Source organism: Suncus etruscus, chromosome 15 (assembly GCF_024139225.1).
Source record: "Suncus etruscus isolate mSunEtr1 chromosome 15, mSunEtr1.pri.cur, whole genome shotgun sequence".
NCBI classification, from domain to species: Eukaryota; Metazoa; Chordata; class Mammalia; order Eulipotyphla; family Soricidae; genus Suncus; species Suncus etruscus.
The window spans coordinates 22,139,605-22,152,024 of NC_064862.1; the positions used below are offsets into that span (position 1 = coordinate 22,139,605).

General features: G+C 51.1%; 1 protein-coding gene across 1 annotated transcript in view; it reads left to right on the forward strand.

Annotated features, from left to right (window-relative positions):
• GCN1 (GCN1 activator of EIF2AK4) overlaps positions 1-1,632 on the forward strand; it is a 66,320-nt gene extending 64,688 nt beyond the window's left edge. The window contains 1 exon segment of the mRNA XM_049788892.1: positions 873-1,632. Within this exon segment, the coding sequence (XP_049644849.1) occupies positions 873-998 (126 nt within the window). The 3' untranslated portion in view covers positions 999-1,632.
• Positions 1,633-12,420: the final 10,788 nt, after the last annotated feature.

Here is a 12,420-nt window from a genome sequence, read left to right on the forward strand (position 1 = left end):
GGAGGGTCGGGTGCCTGGCAGGGTGGGCGCATCACGATTTTCCCTGTCCACCCTCGTGAGTGGAGGAACCGATGCCGGATCTGCTCGCCTGTGTCTGTGTCCTGCGCTACGCAGGCCACTTTCAGTAGTAGTTCCTGTAAAATCATCCCACGCACTGTATCTTCATGCCCAGGTGAACGGGTCTGAATTGGGGTCGCACGAGAAACAATCCAGACCAGGCTGAGGATGAAACACACATAGTCTGGCAGTCTTCTACTTAGTATGGCCCCTGCTGCCTGCCAGAACTATGGTTTTTATTCAGTACAGAGATCATCCCTGGGTGGGGCAGTAAACCCACCAGGTTTACAAGTCAGACAATCTTTGTTTTGAGTGAAACCAAGTTTTAAACAAATAGATCCAAAGAAACCAGGGATGAACTGTTTTAGATAAAATAAGATGTAATCCAACATCTCCTCTCCAACTCACTCAGAGGAGCTTTCCTGAGCTCGGAGCCCTGTCCCTTCGACCCTAACGCATCCCCACGGAAGGGCGTAGAGCTGATCCCTTCCAACATCTCTGCTGTGCCAGATTCCAGCTCAGTGGCTCTAGTTGGTGCTCACCTGGATTTTTGTCCTTTATATGGAGACTTTAGAAGCCCCGTTTTCTTGAAGCCAGAGAGGTAGCACAGCGGTAGGCCGTTTGCCTTGCATGTGGCCAATCCAGGATGGATAATGGTTCAAATCTCATATGGTCCCCCATGCCTTCCAGGAGCGATTTCTGAGTGCAGAGCCAGGGTTAACTCCTGAGTGCCGCTGGGTGTAGCCCGCAAGAACAAACAAACAAAAAATAGAAGCCTTATTTTCTGACTGTGGGGCATTTCCATCTCCTCACAGGCCCTCTCCAAGATCCTGGATGTGGCCAGCTTAGAGGTGCTCAATGAGTGCAACCGGAGGTCCCTGAAGAAGCTGGCCAGCCAGGCCGATTCCTTGGAACAGGTGGATGACACCATTCTGACCTGAGCAGCCGGGCCCACAGCAGCATTTTTGGCTCCACATCTTAGTTCAATGTTTTCGTTTTTGAAAATAACGTCTGTTCCGATGGGGAGCTTGGAGATGGCATTCCCAGAAACTATTTTAATATATCAACAGACCACAGCAAAGCCTTAAATCAAACACACACACGCACGCGCACACACACACACACATACATACACATACATACATACATACACACACACACACATGAAAAATGGCCTCCTCCATCTCACCCTTTTCTTTAGAGAGGGGGGAAAAAAAGCACATGCTTGAGACTCACTGAACTGTCACCAGAGCTGCTCATCCAGCTTCGCATGACTGGTCTGGAACAAGTGGGGCCAACTTCTGGTTCCCCTCTACTGTGCCAGAACTCTGCACCCAGAGCTGCCGCTCTCGGCCCCTTGCCTAGATGCAGAGCAGGGCACGGAAAGGCGCAAGTCTGCCAGGTACAGCGTGTCTTGGTCTTGGTGTTTCACAATGGTGAGGCCCAATCAGTCAGGCCCCTGCCAGGTGGAATGAGACCAGTGTGGCCCAGGAAGTTCCCAGGTGGGGGAGGAGAGAGGTTCAGTGCAGGCTGCTTGAAGAGGAATACTGAATAAAGGCTTTGATTTCATCATAAGCAGTTCTTTTAAATGTTCAGATACCTGGAAATGTGCTTCCTGCTTGCGGTCTACTGAAAGGCCCCACCACTGTTTCCATGAGCATCAGCAGTGTTCGGCTTCCTGGGCGGCCCCCCACCTGGTGGAAATCTGGGACGGGTTAGGTTCTGAGGGATGGCTGCAGCTGGCCTGGCCCGGCCTCGTGAGGACACCTGGTTGGAGGCGCAGGGCACTGAACCCTGCCGCCTGCACTGCCCTGCCTCAAGGCTGGGAGCTCCTGGTAGTTTAGGTTGGGAAGAAACCAGTCCTTGTAGAGCATGAAAGAAAGCACATTTCTGTTGTCAGAGGACTTGCCAGAGGAAACCCGAGTTGCAGCTCGGCTTCAGCCTCCTTTATGAATGACTTCCTTCCTCCCGGTTCTTAGAAGGCTCGTGAGCTCGAGTCCTGTCTGACCAAGCACCGGGCACGCCCCTCCGGGCCGAGTGACGCAAGTGTTTCTGGGCTGTTTTCCTTGGTCGCAGTAAGGAACACATGTAACTTCTGTCAGAGAGTCTAAGTCAGAACTGTGAAAGGAGAAGTGAGACGGGGTGGTGCGCTCCCTTGGCGAACGGTTCATTCACTGCAGTTCTGGGAAAAGCCGCGCTTCGCTGCCTAGCCATGCAGCAGGGGTGGAGGCGCACCCCGTGACTCAGCCCTCAAGAGGAATACTGGGGTCCTCTGAAGCACGCAGTTCTGCTGAAAGCCTCGATTGCTAGGCGGGCTTCTTGTGGGTCGCAGGACTTCCTGTTTCCTTGCAGGATGCACACTCAGCAGGCTCGCTGTCATGTTAGAGTCCCAACTGGGAGGGTCTTGGAGTTGCTCTCTGTAGTCAAAGCCTCCGGGATTTGCAGCTCTTGGTAGCCATGGTAACTTCCCGCATCCGGGATTCAGATAGCTTCAATGCCCCTTCTCCCAGCTGCCTTGGTTATGTGTGTCCAGCAAGGTGTCTGTGTGTATGGCTAGCTGTGGGGAGTCATGTTTCCGCATGTGTGGGTGTGGGTGTAATTTAGATGCTTCTATAAAAACCCCTCCTGAATGTTTCCCACCAGGATCTTGGGGAGAACCAGGTATCCATCCACCTGTAGTCTCTTAAGTCTGGGAAGGGAATTCTGCTGTACTTAAGAGGTGGGACATAGTCTAGAAGTCAGATTCAAAGGAAAAACACCCATTTCCAGCTGGAGACACTGGAGGCGGAGATCTCTGTATTCAGGAGGGCTGGAGGAAGCTTGCACAGACGGAGATGACTCAAAGATTCCCAAGCATGTGGACTTGCCTTCCCCAGGGAGTCCTGGAGGGAGGGCCAGTACTCCCAGGAAGGGAGCTGGGCGGGATGGGCTGGACATGCAGGAGCAAGGGGCGAGGTCAGCCCAGTGTTGCCCCAGAGGGGACACCTGCTGGGAGTGGACATGGATGGAAGAAAGGTGAGCAGAAGCTGTTTGCCCTAGTAGGGGAGTAGTGTGGGGCTGGGGCATGAGGCCTAATTAATCTCTGGACATCTGCAGAATGGAGGACCCTGGAGTTGAAGCCTTAAAATTCTCATGTTCCCAAAATTACCCTTGAGGGGTATATCCTATGATGTTTTGCATCTTTTAAAATGTGATCAGCTGACTTTGGAAGTAGGATCCCTTGTTAATATTTTTCCTTCTGAGGAGGAGCTGTGAGACATGGAGAAGTCACCTGCTCAGGGTCAGCCAGCTGCTGGCAGTCCTTGAGACCAGTGTTCTTCTCCGCTTCTCTTTGTTTCTCTCCTTCCTGGATGGCACTAGCAGCGTGGCTCAAGGCCTCTTAGGCTGGCATACAGGCTCCAGAGACCAGGGTAGGGTCAGGGATGCAGTACCTCACCCCAGTCCAGCACACTGGCTGGAAACTCCTTAACATTCTTCCATATAGAATCCTCTATAGAGGAGATGGCACTTTTCTTCTCTCCTGAGCAGCCCCTTCAATCGACTTAGAGAGGACCCCTGACCTCGCAGGCATCAGGATGGTTCACAAAAGTGGTCTAGTATGATTGGCCTCTCTGGTAAGTTCCCTTTCTTGTCCCATTGCTGTGGTGGAAAAGGTCTGAGGGAAGAGCCCGGGCCCCTGTGGGATGGACTCAAATTTCAGCTTGTAGGGATTTGGAGACTAGTTTTCATAGAGCAGGTTTTGGAATGAAATGGGCTTTGAGTGTGGTTCTGGATGTAGGTGTCTTAAAAGGGCTTCAAAAGTGTCTAAATTTGTTTGTTTTGAAGCCACACCCAACGGCACTAGGTTATTCCTGGCTCCATGCTCAGAAATAGCTCCTGGCAGGCTTGAGGGACCATATAGGATGTCAAGGATCAAACCCGGTGGGACACATTCTAGAAAAACGCCCTCCCTGCTGTGCTATCACTCCTGCCCCAGAGTTTCTAAATCAGAATAGGGAAACCGAGGTATGCATATGTTCGGATCACGCAGAGTGCACTCTAGTGGCACTGCCAGACTGGAGTCAGGTTGGGCTAACATTTCCTGTTCACTGGGGTGACCTGGGAGCCGGGTGTGCTGGCCTGATGACAGGAAGGGCACCCTCTGTGGGAGTGGTGGGAGGGAGGCCTGTGGATGACGTTTCCATACCTAGTGTCAACGTGCCTCTGACTTAGGAGCTAATCGATGGGGCAGCAACTTTTTTTCCCTCTTGGCCCAGCCAGTGGTAGCTACTAGGTACTCGGGGGACTGTGTAGTGCTTGAATTGGCCTGAGTCTCCTGCATGCAGAACGTGCATTCAGGCCATCTTCCTGGCCCTCAACTGCAATTTTGCAGTTCAGTTTTGTTTGTTTGGGGGTCACATCCTGGGGTGCACAGGGTTTACTCCTGGATCTGTGCTCATGAATCGTCACACCTGGTGGTCTCAAGGGGCCATTTTGGGTGCTGGGAATGGAACTGGATTATTTGTATGAAAGGCAGTCTCCTCAAGTATGCAATGTGGAAACCAGATTGCCTTGAGGAACACGCTGGTGGCTGTGTCTGAAGGACTCAGAGGACTGAGGGGCTGTGAGCCTAGATGTGTGTCTCCCCATCACTGTCACTGCCAGCATGGTGGAGGCTGGAAGAGACCCATTTCTTGGGGCCTGTAATGGAGGTGGAAATGGGAAAGGAGCACCACTCAGTGAAGGGAGCCAGTTGGTAGAAGAACTCCTAGTTCTTTTTTTTTGGGGGGGGGGGAGGCACACCCAGCTATGCTCAGTGGTTCCTCCTGGCTCTGCACTCAGAAATCACTCTGGTAGCTTGGGGGACCCTATGGGATGCCTGGGATTGAACCCAGGTTGGCTGCATGCAAGGCAAACAAATGTTCTCCCCGCTGAACTATCATTTGGGCCTCTGCTCTGAGTCCCAGAGCGGTTCTCTATACACCTAGTAGTAGAGGGTGAATGTGATGAGGACCTCAATGGGGTGGGGTGAGGCTGCCTGGAGGAGCCCCGGTGTCCATTCCCAGCACCAAGAGCCAAAAATACTACCACCGTGGCTTTCCTGCTGCCCCAAAAATGAACCCAGTTCTATTAGGGTCCCTGGTGACTGGGTGACTTTACTCAAGGTTCTGACCTGCCCTTCAGCTCTCGGGGTCCCCACTGTGATGGTACTAACTGCTCAGGAAACTGGTCCCAGGGTATTATTACTTTAGCGGGGCTTCTGCATGTGTGCGTGTGGGGTGCTGCTCTGGGTGGCAGCCTGGTTGCAGGGACAGGACGTGTGAACCTCCTCCTGCCTGTCCAGAACAGACCAACAGTGACTCCTCCCTTTCCATGCGCCCAGATTTATGCTAAAAGGAGCAGGAAAAGGCAGTTTTGGGCCTAGGGCTTCTCAGGCTCCGGACCTGGACTTCTTTTTTTTGGGGGGGTCACACCCAGCAGTGCTCCAAAAATCACTCCTGGCAGGCTCCGGAGACCATATGGGATGCCGGGATTACAACAACCTTCCTTGTGCAAGAAAGGCAAACACTCTACCTCCATGCTATCTCTCTGGCCCTGGGACTTTTTTATTTTTCGAGTCACATGGCTTTATTCACCCTCGGGCCCACTGACCCCTCCTGTGTGTGTGTGAGGGGAGGTCACTGAGATCCTTTGATTTGGCCTGGGGAGGGGCAGGAGGGTCACACTTGGCTATGCTCAGGGCTTATCTGAACTTCCTGGTTCAGGGGTTATTTATCCCTGGGATGCGACTAGGTGTCTTACCTGCTGCACCTCTAGCCCCTAGCGCCTCTTTATACTTTGAGGATTTCAAAGAACTCTTGCATATGTTTTTTTTTTGTTTGTTTGTTTGTTTGTTTTTGAGGCAGGGGTTTCCCAAAGAGTGCCCAGAAAAATCTGGGGTTCTGTGGCCAAGCAGGTAAGATGGTTCGAGGGTGTGAGTCAGCTGGGCTCTTGGGTGCTATGGACCATCAGCTCCTTCCCTTGAGCTCAAAGGCCCACCAGCTCCACTGCCAGCTGTGAGGGTCGGTCTCCAGGGCAACAATCCCTGGTGTTTGGGGGGTCGTACAGTGCTGAGGATCTTGTGGGGTCCTGTGTTATCTTCCTCACCTGTGTTGTGTATCTACCAATACTTGCTATTTTACAGATCAAAACTGATCAATAGGGGCTGGAGTAGTAGCACAATGGCAGAGCCTTTGCCTTGTACGAGGCTGACCCAGGACAGACGTGGGTTCAATCCCCGGCATCCCATATGGTCCCCTGAGCCTTCTAGGACCGATTTCTGAACGTAGAGCCAGGAATGACCTCTGAGCACCACCAGGTGTGACCCCCCAAAAAAACAAACAAACAAAAAAAGCTTATCAGCTTTAGACGTTTTATTGGCTTATTTAAAAATAAATCCATTATGCACTAGCATCAGTAAGTGAGGAGTGGCATTGTCTTACATCTTTGCAAGCCTCACTGTCTGGATTCTCTGCCCCGAAATCTAGTTTGATAGCTCGAGTCACCTTGGCTCTGGCAAACTGCATGCTCATAAGCAAGAAAGAAGCAAACAGTTCCTTAGTAGGAAAATGCTTGACTGGTTGACACCTTCATAAGAATGCAGGGACCCTCTGGGGTCCTCAGACACCACCGTTCCCCCACTGATCCTAAAACAGATCTCTGGCAAGGTTTGCAGGGAGGAGGGGAGGCCGAGTTCCAGTGATAGGGCTATGCTGCCCTACGTCCCACAGAGCAGACTCACTGGACTGTAGGTAGCAGGGCTGTTTCTAAGGCCCTTTCTAATCCTCACTGTCCCCTGGGTGGCAGCAGACATCAAGTGCCTACCTTGCTGCAGTGCCCAGGGCATACCAAGAAGGCCCCACAGTCAAGTTTCATGTTCCCTGGCTCTAGGACAGGGGTCTCAAACTCGTGGCCCACGGGCCGTTTGCGGCCCTCCGTACAACATTTTGTGGCCCGAGGCCGGCCTTCAAATATCGCAGTATTCGCGATTATTCGCTTACCGAATAATCGCAATAAAAATCGCATTAGTAAGAATAAAATCGCATTAAACATCTGCATACCCCGAGCAGTTCCGTTTGGGGTATGCAAATGTTTAATGCGATTTTTTTTTCTTACTAATGAGATTTTTTATTGCGAATATTCGGTAAGCGAAATCCCGTATGCAGCCCTGCCTCACCCCGACTTTGCCTCCTGTGGCCCCCAGGTAAATTGAGTTTAAGACCCCTGCTCTAGGAGCTCAGGGCAGGCCTGCTGCAAAGCAGCTTGTGGCAAAGCTTGGGCCCTTTCCTTAATCCCGCCCCTTCTTAACTGGCATGTGGAAGCGTGCTCCACCTCAGCTCCTCAGAGCCAGTCCCCCACCTGATCAGTCCCTGCTGGTTCTTATGTGCCCCTTCTAATTGTGCCCCCACCTTTTCCCTTGCTCAGTGACTTATCAGTAGTCTGGCTCTCGGGGTCCCTGTGGTCTTCCCCTTCCCTGAACCACACCTCACTCACTCGCCAGTTTTCTTTGGCTCAAGTGCATCTGCAGAGCGTCCCTGAGCTGACCTTCGATGCTGGCTTGATTGTAACTGCTTGCCGCTGGCTTCAAATGCAGCCCCACAGCTCTCATCCCGCCTGTTTTATTTCCCTCCTCCTTCACCGCCAACTTTCTTTGAGGGAGGGTGGGGGTATTCGGTGCACACCCGACTGTGTTTAGGGCTTACCCCTGCACCATCTTGCCTGTGCTCCAAACATTTTTTTAACTTGATTTATTGTTTTTTGGGCCACACTAGGTAGTGCTCAGGGGCTACTATTGGCTCTGCGCTTCGAAATTGCCCCTGGCATGTTCAGGATTCCATATGGGATGCTGAGTCCCTCCCAGGTTGGTCACATGCAAGACAAGTGATCTTGCCCTATGGCTGTGCTATATTTCCAGCCCCACTCCAAACTTCTTTACACACAGACACACCCTTTGCCGGTGTTACTGGTGCATTTATCTCTGCCTGCACGGTTCCTTTGGGCAGATGAAACTTGAGACGTTTACTTCCTTCGGCAGTAATTGAGGGCTTCCTCTTTTGCCCAGCTCTGATCTAGGAGAGCTGGAGAGTTGGCAAGGAGTAGCCCTTGCTTTCACAGCACTTACATGTCAAGTAAACTGAAAACAAACAAAAAACCACCACACTGAAGGAGACAACCAAGGTAACCAGACCAGGGCAGAGAGATGTGATGAGGAAGATTTTGATACATGAACAGTAGGTATCAGACTGAGGGTTTCCAACCATCTGTCCTTGGGTGTAGAAAGGTGGAAAACCGCCAGTATACTGCCGTCATTCTAACTGCTGGTCTGTAGAAGCAGAAGGTGGACGAACGGTGCTTCAGATTAAGCCAGCAAGTTGGCAGCAGCTGGAGAAATTGTGCTCAGCCCAGAGCACCGGCCAGCAAGCGTGTGGTCCCGACTGGTCTCGCTTGAGTGAGGGCGTCTTCCATTCGTGGCATCACGGAGATAAACCCAAACCCAATTGTTGGCATCCTGCCTGCAGATCTGCTATTTGGGACTAGCTGTTCCTGTCTAGGATCCCTGCACAAGCACCCTGGCTGTACAGCAGCAGGTTAGGTTGACAGAAAGGGGTGCCAGGGTCGGGGAAATAGCTCAAACAGCCCTGTGGGAATCCTGGGCTCAATTCCCAGAACTGCATGATCCCTCAAGAGCCTTAGGGAGCTACCCTTGGAGCTCGGAGCTAGGCGTGGCCCCCAAACTCAAAAAGCAAAACCGAAACCTTTCCAATCACTCGGGCTAGAGCAGTAATCTAGCAGGGACAGCACTTGCCTGGCACACATCTGACCGGATGTGATCTCAGGCACTTCATTTGGACTCCAGACTCACCAGGAGCATCCCCTAAGTGCAGACACAGGATTAGCCCTGAGCACCAAGTGTGGCTCCCAAACAGGGTAAAAATATCTAAGCATCACAGGCAGGAAACATGACGTGTGCAAACCTTGACAAATCCTGTGGCCGAGGGCGTTAACACCACAGTGATATGTGTGTCAGTGACCCCCACCCTCCCAACCAGCAAGCAGCATAGGAAGGCATGTGTGAAGACCTGCAGAAGAGTGAAGGGTCAGAGCAGGGGAGAAAAATCTCCATGCCTGGGGCTGGAGTCCTCAATTCAGCAGGAAGGGTGCTTATCAGGCATGGGGAAGGCCCCGTTCGATGCCCAACATCCCATATGGTCTCTCGAACACTGCATGGTTCTCCATGCAGCAGATCTGAAATGCTGGATGCTTCTGTTCTTTACTGGGGTGCCCTAAAACTGTTCTATCTGCATACTTCTCTAGATTACTCATGGCATCACAGATGCTGTTAATAATTGACAAGTTCACACACAAAACATGTTTGGTGCTCAAGAAAACCTGGCAATAAATGGGGGGGCCGAACAGTGGCTCAGGGCATAAGGAGTCTGCTTTGCGTGCGCTAGCCTAGGAAGGATCGAGGTTCATTCCCCTCACTGGCGTCCCATATTGCCAGGAGTGATTTCTGAGCACACAGCCAAGAGTAACCCGTGAGCGTCGCTGGGTGTGGCCCAAAAACCAAAACCAAAAAAGAAAACCTGGCAGTTTTCAGGTCTTAGTCCTGGCTCTGCTCAGGTATCACTCCTGTCTCCTGTCGTGGCCCAAGGGACCTCGTATGGGCTGGTCATGTGCAAGGCAAACGCCTTCACCACTGCAGTCTTGCTCCAGGCCCAGTGGTCCATTATATGTTCATTATACGGCCAGACAGAACCATGCAACTGTGGAACTATGGAACTATCATAGGCCAAACGACAATATTCATTTCTGATCCGCAGGTGCATAGATGGATTTGTATGTAAAATGTGAACCCAGAGTATGTGTTTTATTTAATCTATAATCTATGACATAGCAGTTTGAAGAAACGTAGAATATTTCCAGAGGAAACACACGCTGTTTCCCGTTGGGGTGCAGGCACATGTCCCGGCCTGTAGGGAATTCTCCCCAAAAGCCCAAATTAACAATTTAAACAAGCTGTGACAGCGACTGTCTAAATACACCAATCACTTAAGGCTCTCTGAATTCCAGTGCCTAAAATTATGAAATATTTATGATGAAATCTCTTGTCATTCTGCATGATCTCTCTCTCTCAGATCTAGATTGCATGTTTGGACAGCTTTCTAAAATCAGGGACCAGAGATAGGACGGCAGGTATGGCCTTGCACATGGCTCACCCACATTTGACTCCCAACATCCCATATGATCCCAAGTCTTTAACAGGAGAGAGCCCTGAACATCTCCAAGTGTGGCCTCCAAACAAACACAAAAGCGTGGCAGTTGCCTTGTATGTGGCCAACTTGGGTTTGGTCCTTGGCCCATATGGTCCACAGAGTAAACCTTGAGCACCACTGGGTGTGGCCCCAAAATGAAAAAAGTATATTTTGGGGGGTGGGGGTGCATTTGTTCTTTGGGCATTACCTGCCAATGCTCACGGCTGACTCCTGGTTCCATACTCAGGATTTATTCCTGGCAGTGTTGGGGGATCATATGGGATGCCAGGGATTGAATCCAGGTCAGTGGTGTGCAGGGCAAATGCCCTACCTGCTGTACTATCACTCCGGCACCCAAATTATATTTTTTGTAAGGAGACTCACCAGTTAAGTGAGGGTTACTCCTGAATCTTTACTTAGCAGGGTTGTTCATGATCTTCCTCCTGCCTGCCCTCCGCCCCTTTCCCAGCCACACTCAAAAGGGAGGTTTTCCAACCATCCAGGAGCTGCCCCTCCCCTGGCGAGTCCCCTCAGAGTCCATGTTCTTCTGGCTCCACCGCGCTGATTCTCCATTCCTGGAAAAACTGCTCAGAGCTTGAGTCAGACATTCCACGTGCTATTCAAGAAATCTTTCCTGCAATACTATAATACCTAATTATAAACACAAATGCCTATCAACAACAGCGCTTAAATTATAGTATAAGCATATGATGGCCTACAATCCAGTGCAGCTGCTAAGTGATAAAAGTGTCTACTATACTGTTAGAGAGGAAAGGCAACACACATTGTTTGCACACAAAGATTTATTTACTTCGATATTTTAAGAAGCATTTTAAAGGTATCCAAAAAGAGGAAGAGAAATTGTGGCAGAGCACTTATGCTACATCTATGATGCCTCCTTTACACACTCTCCTCTAAAACATCGAAATGACTCTGAAGGGAAAATGGCATCTTGGTCTTTTTGGTAAGCTGTGTGGTCTCTTCCCTCATCCCCTTTAAAATATGTGCATTATGGGGCCGGCGAGGTGGCTCGAGAGGTAAGGTGTCTGCCTTGCAAGCGCTAGCCAAGGAAGGACCATGGTTTGATCCCCTGGCGTCCCACATGGCCCCCCCCCCAAGCCAGGGGCAATTTCTGAGCACTTAGCCAGGAGTAACCCCTGAGCATCAAACGGGTGTAGCCCGAAAAACCAAAAAAAAAAGTATGTGCATTGCTTTTTGTTGTGCTTTGGGCCATAATATAATACCTGGAGGTGCTCAGGGGTTACTCCTGGCTCTGAACTCAGAAATCACTCCTGGCAGTGCTTAAGATGTGGAATGATGGGGATCAAACCCGGGCCACAGACGAGGCAAACACCCTACCTGTGCTCTCTCTTTCTGGATTCCCAAAATCATTTGCATTACTTTTTTTCTTTTTGGGGGGGGGGGGTTGGGGTCACACCTAGCAGCGCTCAGGGGTTACTCTTGGCAGGCTTGGGAACCATATGGGACGCCGGGACTCGAACCACCCGTTCTTCTGTATGCAAGGCAAACGCCCAATCTCCAAGCTATCGCTCAGGTCCCTCTTTTTTTTAAATAAACTCAGGACTAAAGGAAGTGGGAGTGGAGTGATAGAAGCTGGTAGAGCGCTTGCCTAGCACACACAGATGACCTAAGTTTGATCCCTAATCTTCCCTCGAGCCCGTGGCTTTGAGTGCAGAGCCAGGAGTAATCTCTTTGAATACAGCCAGGTGTGACCCTAAAACAAATTTCAAAGCAAGTTTGACAAAAACAAGTAGAAACATCCAGAAACAGGCAACTGATCACAACGGGATGGATCGTAATGAAAAAAATCTGAAGCTCTGGGACAGGAGGAGGGACCAGAGCAGAGTTCCCCAGATACCTTAAGGGGGGAGGGGGAACCTCCCCCCCGCCCCCCACCCCCCGTACAATCTCTGCCGTGGGAAGAAACTCCAAGCAGTGGTTGTAGTAGCCTGAACCCTTTTCCCAAAACTCAATCTGCAGATTTGGGGGGGGGAGGAGGCCCAGTTCATTGGTTCCCCTGGGCAGCTTCAATGGGGGGGGCGATCCAGATCCTCCAGCAAAACCGGGG